The following is a 20,403-nucleotide window of genomic DNA, read 5'->3' on the forward strand; positions in this document are numbered from 1 at the left end:
GGAAAGGCTGTGTGTAGATGTTGTGGCCAACAGCTCGAGGCAGGCCCAGTTATCTAATTTGCAGGGTCCAGCGCAAAATGGAAAGACAGGGCTTTTTGTTCAAAAATTAAGAATTTAGATGGTGTTAACCGCCTTACACCCAGCACAGAGGCTACCTGTGGGACTCTGTGTAGCTGTATAAGGCATCCCATGAAGCTGGCCCTGACCCCGGCTGAGGTTCCAGCACCCACTGTTTGCAGTATGACGACGGAAGCCTTCAAGATGACTCAGGGCCCAGTCGCTGTCTGATTGCAACTGCGGAAGAACTCCAAGCGGGAACCACCTGGCTGACCCAGCACACTTGCAGATCCACCAGGGATAGAACTGAGTGTTTTAAACCAGAAACTTTTTGAGTTACTGCACGGCCTTAGATGGTTGGAACGCTGGGGGAACTCGAACGTGTCACCGCTGAAGATGCAGTACAGGGACTGAGTTTCTCCGCAAACCCAGACCCGTTATCTGAGCTGTTGTTTCAGGTCCTTCTTGGCCCACGTTGGCAGGAGATTGGAGGCACAGGTAACTCTACACCCCACCTAGGGCCCTCTCACTATGGAAGATGGTGGAGCCATTTTGAGTAGAGTTCTCTGTTTCTTGAGGTTAAAAACACTCCAACTTTTACAAGTTGTTTCCTCTCTCTGGGTCTTGGTTTCTGCGGATGTGCATTGAGAAGACTGCATGATTTAGGGCTTGTGAGTCTCTGGAGGGAAAACACGGAGGACCTGGTGACTAGAAGGTGAGGGGTAAGAAGAAACTGGAAGAGTCAACAGCGCTTACTCCGCCCCCTTCAATGGCATCTGGGAGGACAGGAAAGGAAGACAGTTCAGCCTGGGTCAGACGGTGAGGGGTTCCACTCTGGGCACTTAGATGGCATGGCCTTCGGGGGCTGGAAAATGGGGGGGTGGTGCTTACACAGTGTCATCAGTTAGGTGGGGAATGTAACTATGCAGGAACTGACTGGATAAACACCGAAGTACTCAGTTATTCATGGTGGGTTCAGGGATATTTCACTCTGTAAAATGTTTTCTATTTCCCAAATTTTCTACAATAAATATTTATTCCTTTCATTTGAAAAGTAATTTAAAATATGAATAAAAACTTTAATTTCTTTCAAATGTATCCAAATACATACAGGAATTGGAATATTATAAAAGTGGGAGTTTAGAGAAGACACATGATTTAATAAACTGTATGGCAACGACTAAGTAGCCATCTAGAAAGCTTTAAGTTGGATCCATACATCATATATGCATATATGTGTGTATGCTCAGTCATGTCCGACTCTTTGAGACCCCACGGACAGTAGCCTACCAGGCTCCTCTGTCCATGGGATTTCCCAGGCAAGAATACTGGAGTGGGTTGCCATTTCCTTTTCCAGGAGATATTCCAATACATCATACCTGATACCAAAACAAATTCCAAATGAATCACATATTTAAATATAAGAATGAAACCAAAAATGTACCCCAAAAAATCAAGTGGTATTAAAAAAAATTTCAGAGTGAAGTTTGAAGTATGACATAAAATCCAGAATTCATTAAAAAAAATTTACGCTTTTTACTACAGCTTAAAAGGAAAACATATTAACATAGCAAACTGCCAGAAGTCAAGACAAACTACAAACTGGAAAATATATTTGTAATTCATAGCACAAAGAGCAAATTTCTTTAATATATAAGAGCTCTAAGAAAAGACGACTCAGTGGGAAAGAGGGTAAAGGGTATAAGCCGTTAATAAAAAAGAAAATACAAGTAACTCAGAATAAGATGCCATCCTTTTTTTACCTCTCAGGCTATCTAAGATCAATAGGTTTATAACATATTCTGTTGGTGAGGAGGTGGAGAAACATTCATACTCTTTTAGTGGGACGGTCAACAGGTACCACTGGATAACTGGACATTATCTACCAAAATTTAAAATATGCATGCCCTTCAACTCTTTGATTCTATTTCCTGAAAAGCTGTTATTCTGATATATACCCACATCTGAAATGACATGTTTTTCACTGCAGCATTGTTTGCAATAACAATAGAGGACCCATCCAATAAATTCTGAGACATAGAATACTAATAACTCTGTTTATAGAAGAATGAGGAATCATTTTGCATACTGATATGAAATAATCTCTAAGATTTACTGTTAAGTGGAAAAAACAAGGTGTACATTTGTTTTGAGGCCATCGGTAGGTAGCTGAAATAAAGTCCGGCCAAGTTGTGGTCATCTGAAGTCTTTCAAAGATGCTTTATGCATTCCCTCCACAAATCATGGATTATAGCAGCTTCATTCTACATGTACCTTTTCTTTTCTCCTTCACATTCACTCCCCTGTCTAAAACAGTATTACTCAACTCTTGGCTGTCTTTTTATTTTTGGCTTTCTACATGCGAGTCTTTCATCTCCTTCATGTCTTAGCTTGAGTATCACCAAATGAGACGGTATTTCCTAACAACTGTCTATAACCCAGTCCCAATCCCATCACTCCTAAAAAAAAAAAAAAAAAGCAAACAACTTGCTATTTTCTGTTTATTCATGGCATTTACCATTTCTAACATATCTTTCATCTATACACTCTAGAATATGACTTCCACATTAAATATTTGTTGAATGAATGCTAGTTAAGTCTTTTGTTCTAAAATCCTCATGTGTATTGTTTGAAAATTTTATTTTGTTGCTGTCGTGTAAAATCTGAACTCCAGTACAGGCTAGACTACTCATCAGGCTTCTTTTTCCATAAGTCTGCTCCAGCTGTACTTGGCCCTCAAAGTCATACTTTGTTATAAATGGAGAGAAGACAGTTTCATGGAAGGAAATAATTTTACCTCCTTTGGTTTCCCAATAAGATGACCTCTTTTCTCCTCTGACTCAAATTTCCTAAAAATTTATTTTTTTTAATCCAGAATTCCATTTTTCCACTGATGCTTTTCTGAAAGAGTTCCCCTGAGTTTCCACTTAAACAAGAAGAGGAGTTTAGGACCAATCCGTTGCAATATATTGGGAAATCTGTTAAATGTTATGCATTTTGTATTCAAGACTTACTTGAGAATTGCTTTAAGTTCAGGTCACCATGCTGGAAGTGTTATAGCTATACTGTTAGTTATTATAATAAATCTTTTTGTAATTCTAATGTATAAAGTAATAGTTTATTAGGCGAGAGAGATCCTTATGACCATTTCTGAGTATACATTGGGTCTGTATCTTTGAGTAATGAATCAAACAGGTTCATGAATTATGAAATAAATATTGTTTTAAGGAAATAAAGTGTACAGTATGCTACCATTTGTATTTTTTTTTAAAGTATGCATTTGCTTTTTTGTGCATAGAATACTTCTGAGACTCTTCTAGAAACCATTAATAGCAGTTGCCTCCAGGCAAGAGGAATGGTTATGGAAGACGTACTTTTCACGGTTTCACCCTTTTGTACCTAAAATTTAAAAAGGCAGGGAGAATTACTATCTTTTTAAGCAGCTGCTGGGTTCCTGCTGGCTCCTATTCAACCTGAGGTCAGCTGAAAGCCCTCAGCCTTTCTCATATGCACCGTCAAGCCAAACTGCCTTCATCCTGTGCTAGCGCAGCTGATTTTCTACAAATACATACAAACGCAGGTCTTTCCACTTCTTTCAAATTCACCCTGTTAGTTTCAGCCCACTGTTTCAAGATATTTTAGGATCTTGATTCTGACATCCAAATATTAGCTTTTCCTCCCAATAGTGGTGCCATCTGCATTTCCAGTGTGACGGACACGATTAACCACTGAGCTGATCAAATGCAGAATCTAGAAGCATGAACTTTAGGGCTTCTCCTTGGATTTACATCAATTGAATAACCAACTTGAGGGGAGCAGCACAGTGGTTAAATGGGCTAGAAGTCCACCAGACTGGGCAATCTAGGAGTAGTCACTGTTTTCGCAGTTGTCTCCTCAGTTGAAAGATATCTATGTCTAACTGGAAACAGGGTACAATATGTCCAAGGAATGTTCCTAGTGGCTTTCCAAATAAATAATAACAAACTAGATTTCTGTTGGTATTATCTTGTTTTTAGTGAAGGTACCAATTCTTTTCATTTCTTGTTGTTCAGTCGCTAAGTTGTATCCGACTCTTTGTGACCCCATGGATTATACAGCAAGTCAGGCTTCTTTGTCCTCCACTATCTCCCAGAGTTTGCTCAAATTCATGGCCACTGAGTCAGTGATGCTCTCTAACCATCTCATCCTCTGCTACCATCTTCTCCTTTTGCCTTCAGTCTTTCTCAGCATCAGGGTCTTTTCCAATGAGTCAGCTCTTCACATCAGGAGGCCAAAGTATTGGAGCTTCAATTTCAGCATCAATCCTTCCAATGAATATTCAGGGAATCAATATGAATATTGATTTCCTTTAGGATTGACTAGTTTGATCTCCTTGTAGACCAAGGGGCTCTCAAGAGTCTTCTCCAGAACCACAACTCACAATGCAATCCTCTGGCACTCTTTCTTTATGGTCCAATTCTCATATCCGTACATGACTACTGGAAAAACCATAGCTTTGACTATAAGGACCTTTGTCAGCGAAGTGATATCTCTGCTTTTTATTTTTTTTTTCTTTTTAATGTATGTCTAGGTTTGTCATAGGTTTTCTTCCAAGGAGCGTCTTTTAATTTCATGGCTGCAGTCACTATCTGCAGTGATTTTGGAGTCCAGGGAAATAAAGCCTGTCACTGTTTCCATTTTTTCCCCATCTATTTGTCATGAAGTGATGGGACTGGATGCCATGGTCTTAGTTTTTTTGAATGTTGACATTTGAAGCCAGCTTTTCACTCTTCTTTTTCATCTTCATCAAAAGGCTCTTTAGTTTCTCTTCACTTTCTGCCACTTTCTTTTTCTAGGTGTTCTCAAACCCAGTTTAATCATATAAACCCAGTTCATCATATTCTAGAATAAGTTTGGGGATTCACCTGAAGTGTACCCACCTAGAGTTTCCAGAATCTACCTTTTTCTCTTTTGTGACAGCAAGACATTCACAGCCATTGGGCCCTGGGGGCCCTTTCCTTTCTGGATGGCTTTCTCATGTACATTGGTAAGGGCTCCAGGATCTTCTCTGCAGAGGTTTAACAACTTGGGATTTGCAACTCTTTTTTTCTTTGTCTGCACCACACAGTATGTGGGACCTTAGTTCCCTGACAGGGAATTGAACCTGTGCCCCCTGCATTGGGAGTGCGAAGTCCAAGCCACTGGACCACCAGGACAGTCTTGCAACTTCATGGGCGCCTAGGTTGACTCACTGTCTTTTCTCTGGAGGTTCCGTTTCCTCTATCCCACATTTTCTTGCCTCACTCGTTTAGAAACACTCTTCTTTAATGAAGAGTGAAGAAAATCGGGGCTGAGTATCCTGCTTTCCAACAACTGCTAACCCGACCTCTTCATCGCCATCCTCTCTTTATTCCTCTTTCTCTGCATGTAACCAAGAACGTCTTTTACTGTCTGCACTCTTTCAAGTCTCAGTTTATCAAGGACTTCAACCTTTGTCCTCTTACACCTGCATTTGGATTTGTGAGCCTGTCAGGGAGCTCTCTGCACAGCTCTGCTGGTTTCGTTGGGTTTCCCCCTTTTCCTGTCCGAGGATTTTCTGCAGATGAAAGGGTTAGTCATTCAGTCCAGTCATGTCCGACTCTTTTCGACTCCATGGACTGGAGCCCGCCAAGCTCCTCTGTCCATGGGATTCTCCAGGCAAGAATAGTGGAGGGGGTGGCCATGCCCTCCTCCAGGGGCTCTTCCCCACCCCAGGGACTGAACCTGGCTCTCCTGCGTTGCTGGCAGACTCTTTATCATCTGAGCCATCGGGGAAGCTGGGCTGTCCTCATTTTCTGTTTCAGAGCCTCCTCTCTCTCTGGTGCCACATTCCCATTTAAATCTCTGAACGTGAGATATAAGTATTCTCTCATTTTTTAATATTATCTTTCCTAGGACTCTCTTGATTGTCTCACCCACTCATTCCACGGCTGACACACCCCTCCTTCTCCCTTCACCTCCGTCCCGTGGATCCTGCGTCACTGACAGCGCCAGGCAGCTCTCTCCCACGGTCAGAGATAAGGCTGGGGGAGCTGCTCCCTGGTAGGAGCGTCTTCCCACTGGGAGAGGCACTGGTTGCTGATCAAGAGCGGCTCAGCAGGTAGCTGTGCGGGACTGTGGCTGCCAGGGCAGGGGTGGGCAGCCCCCAGCCTGGGGCCGTCCTGCCCTCGGAGTTCAGCTGGGCAGGCAGAAGTGGACTCCAGAGGGCTCATGGTGTCAAAGCGCTTAGCTGTCAGTCTCACCTAGAGGCTTCTTCCGGGTTGGCATTCTGCTGCATGGAAAGCACTCAGGATTCGGACTCAAGCTTATCCAGATCTGAATTCTAGCTCTGTCCCTTCCCAGCAAATTGTTTGTATCTCTGAGTTTCCATTTTTTTTCTCACTTGAAAAATGGGGATATTATGGAGTTGATGGAGTGACTGAGGTAACTAGACACACACAGATATACACCCCTGTGCATAGGTTTTTAGTACGCGTCAACCCCTGTGCTGACCTCAAGCTCCTGGTCTTCACAGCTTACGTTCTTCTTGGTGGACTCTGCGGCTGCTGCTTTTCCCTTTCTGGCCAAGCTGGGTCTTTTGGACACACTGCCGTGTATGTCCATGCCTGGGGAACCTTCCTGTGATGAGCCACGCCCCCGTAACCCTTACACCCTTGAATCTGCAGATACAGAGGGCTGACTGTTTATGGATTCAGTGAGGCTGACTCAAGATCTGGCTAGCAGAGTACTCCATCCCCGAGACATACCAAATGGAATGGTTTACAGATGGAACTTCCCTAAGAGATATTTACTCTGAAAGTACAAGCTCTATGACCACGTGACTGAAGCTGCTAGTGATCATCTAGTTGCCTGGTGGAGTGAACCTGTCTGAGGGAAACCAGGCAGAGGAGGGCCGGAGGGATGCTGCCTGTGGGAGTCCTGACGCCTTTGTTTGCATCAACAGCTTAACCACTGGCCATTTTTGTTGCTTGAGCCAATAAATTTCTTTCCTTTTTTTTTGGCTGCACTGTGAGCTATGTGGGATCTTAGTTCCCTGACCAGAGGTTGAAACGGCACTCCTTGCATTGGACTCGAGGCATCTTAACCTCTGGACTGCCTGGGAAGTATCTAAATCCCATCTCTTAATTAAGCCAGTTCGTTGGGCTTCTGAGTATGCAACCATGATATACAATGATATGTATATACATGTATATATATACATGGTTATAAAATCACAAGTTCTCTCTCATCATTTCATTTTTACCTCCTTGTTTAAATCAGTTCCCCTATTTTTATGTAGAAAAATAGAACTCACTATATGTGCATGACGTATTTGAAATTCTCCGGGCTTGCAGGCCCAGACCTGAATCCTGGCTTCGTCATTTATGTGTCTTGGGCAAATCAGTTAAACCTGAACTTCACTTTTCTATCAATAAGATGGGATTATTTTTTGTTTATATGGATGCTTTATGGGTTGAAGCTAATGGATATACGGGCAGATCATTAGTAGGCCACCAATACATGCTCTATTATTAGGTGGTAAGTAGGACTTCTCTGATGGCTTCCCTCAGTAGTAAAGAACCTACCTGCCAATGCAGGAGACACAGGTTCAAATCCTGTGCTGGGAAGACCCCCTGGAGGAGGAAATGGCAACCCCCTCCAGTGTTCTTGCCTGGAGAATTCCATGGACAGAGGAGCCTGGTGGGCCACAGCCCATGGGTTCACAAAAGAGTTGGACACGACTCAGTGACTAAACCACCACCACCACCTTATGCTATCTCAACAGCTTTTACTCTGTACGGTTGTCTATAGGGCACCTCTTTCCAGGCGACATCTCTTAACCACCATGGTTTCCAGGTTGATCATGGCCTTGACCAAGCGAGTGCAGAAACTTTGGGGAAAAGATGAAAGATGAGGAGGCGGACAGGAATTTGAAAGCTCAAATGGTGGAGGAGAGATGGAATCAGCCTTTTTAAAAAACATTTGCAACTGCAGAACTCTACACCCACTTTCTATTTATAAATATCCTTGTTTCTCGGCTGGGCTCCTCCTGCACAAGACTCCAGCGGAAGAGCACAGAGAGCAGCTGCGGGTGAGGGACAAACGCGCAGAGCAGAGGCGGCTGGAGGAGGAGAAACGCCCGCCTGACTTGGGTCAGGGGCATGAATTTAAGGATTCTGGGGCAGGAAGTCTTAGGAAACTTACGTCAGAAAGTGTTTTGTCCCTTGCCAAAAGCCTGCCCAGGCAGAGGAAAGGTGCAGCCATCCTCCACAACCGGATCACGCCACAGAGCTCTAGCTTTACTGCCGACTGTCCTGCGCTGGTGGCGGGAAGACAAGATAGAAGGCTGCCGCGACAGCTGAGCAAGGATGATGCACCGAGGCAGTGGGGACAAAGGGAGGATGACAAACTCAAGAGGCACTTCTGAGAATCCAGCACCGACTTCTGAGAAGTGGGAGGGGTAGAGAGGATTCAGAGTCATCTCCAGGCTTCCAGTTTCGGAAACAGGGTGATCAGGAAGCGCGGAGTCAAGTTTGAGAACGCGAGCACCAGCGCCGGCTCAGAGAGATGGGCTGAGATGTCACTGAATCTGAAGATCCTGAACAAACATTTATTGAAGACTGTGTGTTAGGGACTGTCCTGGGTGCTTGCAATAGAGCAGCAAAACAGCTCTGAAGAAATGTGAGGACCATCAATGCAGATGCAATTCCACGTTCCCTCAACTTTCGGCCTTCACTAGTCCTGTGACTTTGCCTGCGTTATCTGTACTGGTACAATATCCCCTTACCTTCTAATTCTTAAATAACCACAACAGCTACCCCATTTCAAATAGTTACTGTGACACTGGACTCAAATCTTTGCTCCAGTAAGAGGAGTATTACCCTCATTTTAGAGATGAGGAACCTAAAGCTTAATACAATAACTAGTCACGGGTCACAGGGCTGCTAAGGGACAGAGGTGGGAATTGCTCCCCTCCCGCCAACCTGCCCTTAGAAACCCAGCTCAAAGTCCACTCCTTCATGAAGTCTTCCCTGAGTCCCCTCAACTGGGTGTGAGCTTTTCCTCTTGTGGATCCCAGGGGGCTTGGTTTCAACTTCTGGCACGTTCCGCCTGTCCAACAGGCATCACTGCAAGTGTACCAGGCTTTGCTGTTTTTCCTTTGGCCTCACCACATGGGAGCGTGGGGGCCTTAGTTCCCCGACCAGGGATCAAACCCGTGCCCCCTGCGCTGGAAGCGTGGAGTGTAAACCACTGGAGCGGCAGGGAAACCCCAGGCCTTGGTTTTTCACGCACGGTCCTATTTTATCCTTCCAGCCTCCCGAGTTCTGCCGCTCTCGTCAGTGCACAGGGCGGCCAAGGGGGCCGTGGAGGTTGATTCCATTCTCCGCTGCCCCCAGTGTAGGGCTTCACGCGCGGAGCGACTGAGGGCTGTTTATAAACTCTCAGTGTGGTCCCCTCGGGGGAGCAAGGGTCTGAGCCGCTGGACTGCAGGAGGTGGGGAGCTCTCCGAGGTGAGGCGCGGCCACGGCGTTTCCAGCCAGAGGACACGCTCACCCGCCTTGGGGTGCTGCAGGGCAGGGCCGCGGACAGGCTGGAGAGTCAGTGGGCACACTTCAGCTGCTTGTCCTTGTCTCACCTCTGGCTCTTCATACCACTCAGTTTGGAAATAAAAACTGCAGCGCCTAATAGACTTTTCCATGGAAATGTGGCGTTACCGGCAACAGTCCATTCCTCTGGCTGCCTGAGGGGCAAAACTAAGTGCTCGGGAGAGCTCTCCCATCCCAGGCGGCTTCCTGGGCTTCCTGGGTTCGGAGGGGCGGCTTCGCCTCACTCCTTACTCCCCCTCTCGGGTAGTTGGCGGTCTTCAAAAACTCCTCCAGGTCACATTTTTGTTTCTCCCCCTTTTCCAAAGCACTGTTCTTCAGCCATTTTGGTGTGTGGTACTAATCTAAATCTATTTGGAAACATTCTTTTTCGGGGTAGTAGTAAGTCGGTTCCAGAACCAGTGTGGTTTTTAATGCAAAATCTGGCTAATTGATCCCAGACAGGAGATTGGGGCCCCAACTGCACAGGAATCCACTTATGCGAGCAAGGCAAACGGGCTTTTCACCATCTCCTCTCACGACAGTGTGTCTGGAAGACCTGCCCCCCCAGACAGCTTGGGAAGGCAGCAAAGGGAGGAGGAAGCTGACTCATATGGACAAAGTTGGTTGGAAGGGAAACAGTTGCTTTAGAGAATTAATCGCTGCTACTAGCCAAGATATTCTTCTGAAAAGGTTTCTTTTTTTGGTGGGGGAGCACTGGTGGCAAAAGGACCTTTCATTTGCAACTTTCTCTCCAGGACAAAAATCAGAGTTCAAGACTCGGATTCTCTCAAATCTGGTGACACAATAAAATGAGGGATCAACAGAGGGAGAAAAAATGAGATGTCACATGTGACATCCTTAACCCTAAAAAAAAACCTCTCTCCAAAGGAGATAACACACACATCTTTGTCTACATTTAAAAACAAACTCCAGAGGAATTCTCTGGCAGTCCAGTGACTAGAACTCCGCGCTTTCATTGCTGAGGGTGAAGGTTTGATCCTTGGTTGGGGAACTAAGATCCCAGAGTTGCATGGCTCCACCAAAACAAAAAAGAAAACCCACCCCAAAAGTCCAAAGATACAAATTACTATAGCCCCTAGGGAGGCAGCATGGATGAACCCATCCAATAGGCAAGTATGTCCCAGAAGAATCCGTTGAGGGAATTCCCTGGTGGTCTGGTGGTTATGAGTCCACGCTTTCACTGCTGAGGGTCCAGGATTCATCTCTAGTTACAGAACTAAGATCCCATGAGCAAAGGCAAAAAAAACCCAAAAAGAATCCAGTGAGGAGCTGACATGTAAATAAATCACCTTCAAAAACTGTTAGCCTTCAAATGGAGCAGGACTTCCAATACACTGGACTGACGTACCCACAGGAACAAACCCTTCCCGTAGAGTAAGGTTCCACCTGTATGAACCCCAGTAGCCTAGGAAAGCAATGGTGATCATCTCTATCTTCAGTTGGGAACAAACCCTTCCCACGGAGTCCGGCTCCATCTGCATGAACCCCAGTAGCCTAGAGAAGCCATGGTGGTCATTTCTATCTTCAGTTGGGAACAAACCCTTCCCACGGAGTCCGGCTCCACCTGCATAAACCCCAGTAGCCTAGAGAAGCCATGGTGGTCATTTCTATCTTCAGTTGGGAACAAACCCTTCCCACAGAGTCCGGCTCCATCTGTATGAACCCCAGTAGCCTAGAGAAGCCATGGTGATCATCTCTATCTTCAGTTGGGAACAAACCCTCCCCACGGAGTCCGGCCCCACCTGCATGAACCCCAGTAGCCTAGAGAAGCCATGGTGATCATTTCTATCTTCAGTTGGGAACAAACCCTTCCCACAGAGTCCGGCTCCATCTGTATGAACCCCAGTAGCCTAGAGAAGCCATGGTGGTCATTTCTATCTTCAGTTGGGAACAAACCCTTCCCACGGAGTCCGGCCCCACCTGCATAAACCCCAGTAGCCTAGGAAAGCAATGGTGGTCATTTCTATCTTCAGTTGGGAACAAACCCTTCCCACAGAGTCTGGCTCCATCTGTATGAACCCCAGTAGCCTAGAGAAGCCATGGTGGTCATTTCTATCTTCAGTTGGGAACAAACCCTTCCCACAGAGTCCGGCTCCACCTGCATGAACCCCAGTAGCCTAGAGAAGCCATGGTGATCATCTCTATCTTCAGTTGGGAACAAACCCTCCCCACAGAGTCCGGCCCCACCTGCATGAACCCCAGTAGCCTAGAGAAGCCATGGTGGTCATTTCTATCTTCAGTTGGGAACAAACCCTCCCCACGGAGTCCGGCCCCACCTGCATGAACCCCAGTAGCCTAGAGAAGCCATGGTGATCATCTCTATCTTCAGTTGGGAACAAACCCTCCCCACGGAGTCCGGCCCCACCTGCATGAACCCCAGTAGCCTAGAGAAGCCATGGTGATCATCTCTATCTTCAGTTGGGAACAAACCCTCCCCACAGAGTCCGGCCCCACCTGCATGAACCCCAGTAGCCTAGAGAAGCCATGGTGATCATCTCTATCTTCAGTTGGGAACAAACCCTCCCCACGGAGTCCGGCCCCACCTGCATGAACCCCAGTAGCCTAGAGAAGCCATGGTGATCATCTCTATCTTCAGTTGGGAACAAACCCTCCCCACAGAGTCCGGCCCCACCTGCATGAACCCCAGTAGCCTAGAGAAGCCATGGTGATCATCTCTATCTTCAGTTGGGAACAAACCCTTCCCACAGAGTCCGGCCCCACCTGCATGAACCCCAGTAGCCTAGAGAAGCCATGGTGATCATCTCTATCTTCAGTTGGGAACAAACCCTCCCCACAGAGTCCGGCCCCACCTGCATGAACCCCAGTAGCCTAGAGAAGCCATGGTGGTCATTTCTATCTTCAGTTGGGAACAAACCCTCCCCACGGAGTCCGGCCCCACCTGCATGAACCCCAGTAGCCTAGAGAAGCCATGGTGATCATCTCTATCTTCAGTTGCTTCACCTATTCAGCATCCTGCAAAAAACCAGGTCTCTCCTGACCGAAGACTATTTTACAGTATTTTGCAGAAGGCTTTTTTCTTTGGTTCACTGATTTGACTAAAAGGGAGGGCCCTTTTCCTCAGATGGATGAATCACTTACCGTTCGGTTCACTGGCTACTTTCTCTCAGCATTTCATTGTTTCTATGAAGCAGCAAACATGCCTTGGAATCTGACTCGGGTTTGCACCTGGCTCTGAAACATACTAGCTATGTAATTTTGAATGAGTTACTTGAGTCTCCTTTTCTTTTATTTCTAAAGTGGCGATACCTACTGCACCAAAGATTATGGGAAGTAAAGCTCATGTGACAGGCAGGACAGTCACTACCGCTGTTCTCCGTGCTTCCCTTCTCTGCCTCACACAGCACCTTAACTAATCAACTTCATGCCCTCTCACCTCACCAGCTACACTTTTCCTATAAAGCCCAGAAAGGCTGCTGTTTCAGTGGGCCTCTTTTAAGGGGATAAATGCAATTTTTTCCCACAGATTTTCAGATCAGAGAGGTGATGCCACTGCTGGGGAAGCCCTGAACTCAGTGTGGGCTGTAGTTTCTGTCAGTTTAGTTGGCAATATCATTACAAGCCTTGGGGAAGAAGAGTTTGAAGGCAAAGATCTTGTCCAGTTGGGGGGATTTAAGAGAAACTTCACAGAGATGACCCTAGAACTGAATTTTACCATATAGGGAACATTTCAAGGGGGAGAGGGAAAGGAGGACGTTTTTAGAGGAGAAAATCATAGGAAAACTACGGTATGTTTAGGTAACATAAGAAGCTGGGATACAGGACTAGGTTTAAAGTTTCTTTCATCCTAAAGTTGTCTGTATAGCCTGGTACTTTTACAAGCACCCAAAGTTCCAGGAAACCCCACATTCTTTCCTTCAGTCAAGTTTCAATGACCAGCAAACTCCCCAGAGGGAATATTTCCTGGCAATTTAGCTCAGCCCTGCCAAGGCAAACCACCTGTACCAGTTTCACAAGTACAGCTTACAAGACAGTCCTTACCGAGGTTTACATGATTTACGTATGAGTCAGTTCACTGTTTCTTTCGTGTGCATCTTAAGAGTGCCTACCTGCCTGTATTTACCAGCCCCGGAATAACCTTCTGAGTATGTTAGTGGCTTATAAAATCTCATGGAGGACCACAGATGTAGTCCTCTTGCCTGAAAAATCCCAAGGACAGAGGAGCCTGGGGGGCTCCAGTCCATGGGGTCACAAAGAATTGGACACGACCGAACAGCTAAGCACAGGTGTAGTGCCCTTATCGGAGCTATAGCTCGGATGCAGTGAGATGGATCGGCCAGTATGTTGAATAACGCCAGGCTTCGGTGAATTTTTCCACAGCCCAACTTCCATGGGCAAAAACCAGAGCCTTGGCACCCTCTGGTGGCAGACTGGTTCTCATAGTCAGACAAGCTTCCCAACTAGGCAGGCGTGTGTGAGGACAGAAGCCACAGGGTCATAAACATGGTCGTTTCCTAGAGCATCTTTACTTGAAGATTTTTTTTTTTTTTTGGGGGGAGTAGGTAATGCAAAACATTTTTATATTAAAACAAATGCAGATAATATTGAATAGAATATAAAATTTACATTACTTTTTGAGACAAAGAGACATCAAAGACATTTCAAGATAAGCTACTCACGAGCTTCAGGCTATATTCTTAAACTCCGGGTGTGGGGTGAGGCGAGGAGACCCTGCATGCTCAGTCTAACACTGTGGGTGCTGCTGCTGGGACGGGAAGTAGCAAATTCTTCTGAGAAACCGTAAATGAAGCGTTTACTCATTTGGCAACAACCCAGTGGATTATTTAAATAAGTAAAACCAAATGCTTTCTCATTTTAAAAGCATTTGAACCTGCCTGGAAAAGGCCTGAGTAAAATAAGAGCTTTATGTTTGAGTGGAAATTTACTTCCTTCTAAAATGATTTTTCCCCTACTATGAAAGTTAACATGCCGAACTGAGGGTATGACGTGTGAGCTGGTCAACAGTCAAGACGTGAGGTTACAAGCACACCTTCCAAGGGTGTCATGAGGAATGAAAAACAAACTACTCATCTTCTGCAACGACAAAATGCAAACAAAATAAAAAGCTGAACACAAGATTATCTACAATTAGAACTGTATAGTGGTATAATTTAGGTAGTGGTAAGGCTAACGCTCCAGTCTTTGCTTCTCATACTTTGTGTGACAATAAGAACTTCTCTCAGGGGTGAACAAGGAGCCGCCACACGGCCTTTCCTGCTTATTCTCAGTAACCGTCCTTTCTTCTTGCTGTTGGCAACACAATTCGCTGCTTTGCAGTAACAGCGTGCAGATTTTCTAGGGTACCTTAGCCGTGTACTGTCCTTTCTTTGAAGTATGAGAGACAGGGTTAACTGAATGTGCTAAAAAGAATATGCTGGGAGGCAGATTCCAGTGGATGCTGCTGAGTTTTTAAGGTCTACCAAAGAAAAGGTAGTTTATAACTTCCAGTATCATTTGCCTTATTCATTTTCTTAAGTTTTACAGAATTATTTCTCTTTCTTCATGGGACTGTACTCTCCTCATTTTACAAAGCCTTAAATTAAGACTCAAACTGCATGACAACTTGCTGGTACCTTTAGGTAAATGCAACTTCTTGTTTTAAAGTAAAATAACCTGGAGTAAAAATGTCCCATTTCAGGGGGAGTATCAGTGGTAAATCATGTGCTGGGAAAAAGAACAAAAAAGTCAGACAACGAACACCTCCGTTTTCCCAAGATTAAATGATTATTAAAAAAGCGCGCCACACTGTATAGCAATCAACATTCTCTCCCATAATTGTGTGCATCTGGGACTACAGAAATGTCACTGTCCCTGCCCCACATCTTCAAATTAACATTCTCAGGTCACAAGAGTAAGTCTTCCCAAAGGGGACCTTCCGGAAAAACAAGCTATTTCCTCGGCTCATATTTCCCTGAAAGAAAAATAAAATAAATACAAATAAAGTCTAGTGTGAAAATGAGGTCAGCTAGTCCAAAGCAGCAGAGACATCCAACTGGACGTATTTCTGGGAAACATGATGAAAATGACCAGACTATCACTATGGAGCAGCAACGTGTCATCTCCGACGCAAGCTGAGCCTCTGTGGAACTACCTACCATTTTCACATGTGGATAAAGGCAAGTATTTTTTATCTATTTAGACAGAATTCCCAGTCCAGAGTCTGGCTCTGCTATTTGCTAGTTAGCTGGGCTGTCAAGTCCTACCACTCAGTAAGCGCCAGCTTTTCTTTGTATTTTTTGTTTCTTTGGCTGCACGCATGTGGAATCTTAGTTTCCTGATCAGGCTTGGAACCCGTGCCCCTTGCAGTGTAAGCACGGAGTCAACCTCTGGACCACCAGGGAAGTCCCCATGTCAGCTTTTATTTGTTTTGAATGGAATGGTCAGATCTCTAGGGAGTACTTATAAAATCTGATAATTAAGGTAGTCATGTTGTGAGTTTAACTGAGCAGACTCAGTTAGACAGCCTGCACGTAGATCCTGCTTTCCCAAATACAGGCTGTGTGATCGTGGGTTACACAACTGGCATTATTTAACTGTTCAAAGTCCCAGTTTCTTCATATGAGACTTGGGATGGTAAAGTATAGTATCTCTCTTCACAAGGTTATTTTGAGCGTTGCATGAGCTGAAACATGGAGAACTCTTAGCATGATGCCTCACATACAGGGAATGATCAATTAACATCTGCTGTTGTCTTAAACACTTAAAGGATCAACTGTAAAGTGTCTGATACCCTAGTAATTTTCTATTCGGTTTCTTTCTATAGCAGAGGGTTGAATGTTCGTGTTAGGTCTGGCAACCATCCAAGCGTCCTGGCCTGGGTTCACAGAGGGGCTTGTTAGGACCACTGAGCAAAAGCCCCCCCGATCTCGGCCTCTGCATTCAGAGCTCAGGCTGGGAAGCCTGAGCCCTGGGAACAAAGGCCTTTCTCATTGGTGTCACCAGTGCTATAAGAGCATCCAACAAAGAGCTTCCTCATACACTTTCTTCCACAGCCCTTTACAAACTGCTTCCCACTCAAAAACAGCTGTCAACTGATGGCCACTTTAAGTGATTCCATGTTAAATGTAGCGCACAGCCACTCATTATTTTGGTTCCTATTAAAGTTCTGCCTAGACTGATCAAGAATTTTTGGTTGGAGATGACCTCCACAGCAAAAACAAATAATAAACTGGAATCTGGAAACCTCATCCACCAATGCGACTACAGAAGTAAGAGATCAGCTCTTTTGACACATGGTGACAAATAACGTCGTAAATAAACAACTTTCTATTTCTCAGCTTCTCTAAATATATCAGAAAACATATTTCAGAATATATTCTGAAAAGTTACAAGAAGATGAGGTTGGAAAAAGTAATCTGAAATCAAGGGTATCCTTTTAATAACCAGAATAACTGACTGCCCAGATCTTATTTGAAATTTGAATGTAACCACTCAAACGGGTTCCAGATCACATCCAGGAATTCTTCCTCCTTCATTACCTCTCCTGATGAGTTCTAAGCAGCATATTTTACAACTATGCCAGAGTGACATCCCTACCACTGAAAAGGACACATTTAGCTGGTAACTAAAGGATAACCTACAAGAATTAACCTGGGATCCCAGAGCCTTTTAAGAAAACAGGCAAAAACAAAACAAAACCAAATATGAGGAGGGGAGAAGGAGGGAGGGAGGGAGGGAGAGAAGTACCTCTTTCTGTAGCAGGCACCAGCAATCTATCCAAGAAGAATATACTGGGGAGTAGGGAGGGCATCCACCAGCAAGCCTGAAATAGAAAAAGGGATTAGTTACTGAAGTCAGTATTTATAAAACGTTCTCTCAAGAGCTCAATACATCTTGGTCAAAATATTCTGCCTGGAATGTTCCCTGAGAAGCAATTTTAGCAGTTCTGTAGAAACAAATTCTACCGGCACAGGGGAAAGACTGAGCATCCAAAATGGATCCCACTTTCCTACATTTAGGTTTTGAATCAACACATAAAGAGAAACTTCAGTTATGTATTTTCTAAAACATCTAGGTTTTAATCAGTGGGCAAATGAAATTCTAGAACATAGTAAGTAATTATATGATTAAAGAGCTGAGAAAGGGAATTTAAAACTAAGTGGTGTTCAAAAGACTCCAAACATGACGACGGACAGTGGTATGAAACTGTGGTGACTACATGCTCTTACTCAGGTATAACTCCTACCCACGTCTTCTCTGAAAGTGAAAAGTTAGTCCCTTAGTCGTGTCTGACTCTTTGTGACCCCATGGACTACAGCCCGCCAGGCTCCTCTGTCCATGGAATTCTCCAGGCAAGAAAACTGGAGTGGGTTCCATTTCCTTCTCTAGGGGATCTTCTCAACCCAGGGATCAAACCCAGACTCCCGCATTGCGGGCGGACTCTTTACCGATTGAGCCACCGGGGAAGCCACTTCTCTAAAAAAACTGCAAATAACAACAACACACTTAACTCATCCTTCAAGCCTGCTCTGGGCTACAATGTGGCAGCCGATTCACAAATCATGAAACAAACAGAATATGGTAACTGTGCTCAAAACTCTACACAGCTATCAGTTTGATACCTTGTTTGAAAACAGTGACATGTCTAATGGCATACTGTGACCCGTACCCTAGTGGAACAGAATTAAATCAAGAGGTAAAACTTCTGTCCAACTTGGTAGTCACCTGGCACCTGGAAATCAGTGGTGTCCACCCCCACCTCCACCTCTCCTTCCCACTCAATACATGAAAGGTCAATAAACTTTCCATTTTCAACCAAATTTTCTTTTTTTACATTAAAACACTTTTTCCATGAAGCCATGATGAAAAACAGGTACAGGTTGTCATTCAAGCCCTGACATACCTTTCGTAACGTTCGTAAGAGAGGATAAGGATTTAGTATAAAGGAAAGATGTGAAAGTAATCACTATTCCAGCATTTTCAGAAAAGAACCTAGACTATTGGCAAGTACACACTATTTATAAGTACTTGATGACCATTATATCTACTACTGTGGGCAAGAATCCCTTAGAGGAAATGGAGTAGCCATCATGGTCAACAAAAGAGTCCAAAATGCAGTACTTGGATGGAATCTCAAAAACAATAGAATGATCTCTGTTCGTTTTCAAGGCAAACCATTCAATATCACAGTAATCCAAGTCTATGCCCCGACCAGTAACGCCGAAGAAGCTGAAGTTGAATGGTTCTATGAAGACCTACAAGACCTTCTAGAACTAACACCCAAAAAAGATGTCCTTTTCATTATAGGGGACTGGAATGCAAAAGTAGGAAGTCAGGAAACACCTGGTGTAACAGGCAAGTTTGGCCTTGGAGTAGAGAATGAAGCAGGTCAAAGGCTAACAGAGTTCTGCCAAGAGAACGCATTGGTCATAGCAAACACCCTCTTCCAACAACACAAGAGAAGCCTCTACACATGGACATCACCAGATGGTCAACATCGAAATCAGATTGATTATATTCTTTGCAGCCAAAGATGGAGAAGCTCTATACAGTCAGCAAAAACAAGACTGGGAGCAGACTGTGGCTCAGATCATGAACTGCTTATTGCCAAATTCAGACTTAAATTGAAGAAAGTAGGGAAAACCACTAGACCATTCAGGTATGACCTAGATCAAATCCCTTATGATTATACAGTGGAAGTGAGAAATAGATTTAAGGGACTAGATATGATAGACAGAATGCCTGATGAACTATGGACAGAGGTTTGTGACATTGTACAGGAGACAGGGATCAAGACCATCCCCATGGAAAAGAAATGCAAAAAAGTAAAATGGCTGTCTGAGGAGGCCTTACAGATAGCTGGGAAAAGAAGAGAAGTGAAAAGCAAAGGAGAAAAGGAAAGATATTCCCATCTGAATGCAGAGTTCCAAAGAATAGCAAGGAAAGAAAAGAAAGCCTTCCTCAGCGATCAATGCAAAGAAATAGAGGAAAACAACAGAATGGGAAAGACTAGAGATCTCTTCAAGAAAATTAGAGATACCAAGGGAACATTTCATGCAAAGATGGGCTCGATAAAGGACAGAAATGGTATGGACATAACAGAAGCAGAAGATATTAAGAATAGGTGGCAAGAATACACAGAAGAACTGTACAAAAAAGATCTTCATTACCCAGATAATCACGATGGTGTGATCACTCACCTAGAGCCAGACATCCTGGAATGTGAAGTCAAGTGGGCCTTAGAAAGCATCACTACAAACAAAGCTAGTGGAGGTGATGGAATTTCAGTTGAGCTATTTCAATTCCTAAAAGATGATGCTGTGAAAGTGCTGTACTCGATATGCCAGCAAATCTGGAAAACTCAGCAGTGGCCACAGGAGTGGAAAAGGTCAGTTTTCGTTCCAATCCCAAAGAAAGGCAATGCCAAAGAATGCTCAAACTACTGCACAATTGCACTCATCTCACATGCTAGTAAAGTAATGCTCAAAATTCTCCAAGCCAGGCTTTAGCAATACGTGAACCGTGAACTTCCAGATGTTCAAGCTGGTTTTAGAAAAGGCAGAGGAACCAGAGATCAAATTGCCAACATCCTCTGGATCATCGAAAAAGCAAGAGAGTTCCAGAAAAACATCTATTTCTGCTTTATTGACTATGCCAAAGCCTTTGACTGTGTGGATCACTATAAACTGTGGAAAATTCTGAAAGAGATGGGAATACCAGACCATCTGACCTGTCTCTTGAGAAACCTGTATGCAGGTCAGGAAGCAACAGTTAGAACTGGACA

At 44.5% G+C, this 20,403-nt stretch overlaps 1 protein-coding gene and 1 long non-coding RNA gene across 12 annotated transcripts in view; both read right to left on the bottom strand.

Annotated features, from left to right (window-relative positions):
• Positions 1-4,592: 4,592 nt before the first annotated feature.
• On the bottom strand, positions 4,593-8,653 carry LOC145525519 (uncharacterized). Its single transcript, XR_014068257.1, has 2 exons — positions 8,260-8,653; positions 4,593-5,632 (listed from the first exon to the last, which is right to left on the bottom strand). It is a non-coding gene; the product is annotated as an uncharacterized LOC145525519 (long non-coding RNA).
• A 5,473-nt stretch (positions 8,654-14,126) lies between these two features.
• The window catches only part of LOC145525521 (mitochondrial carrier homolog 2), a 63,251-nt gene continuing 56,974 nt past the window's right edge, over positions 14,127-20,403 (bottom strand). For all 11 annotated transcript variants that reach the window (XR_014068259.1, XR_014068260.1, XR_014068258.1 and 8 more), the window contains 2 exons: positions 17,367-17,442; positions 14,127-15,591 (listed from right to left, as the gene is read on the bottom strand). Coding sequence is in view for 8 of the 11 variants with exons in the window: in XM_081538835.1 (XP_081394961.1) it covers positions 15,505-15,591; positions 17,367-17,442 (163 nt within the window). In the remaining 3 variants the exon portion in view is untranslated. The remainder of the gene's footprint in view (positions 15,592-17,366; positions 17,443-20,403) is intronic.

This window comes from Giraffa tippelskirchi, chromosome 11 (assembly GCF_054371585.1).
Source record: "Giraffa tippelskirchi isolate mGirTip1 chromosome 11, T2T-mGirTip1v1.2.pri, whole genome shotgun sequence".
Taxonomy (NCBI): domain Eukaryota; kingdom Metazoa; phylum Chordata; class Mammalia; order Artiodactyla; family Giraffidae; genus Giraffa; species Giraffa tippelskirchi.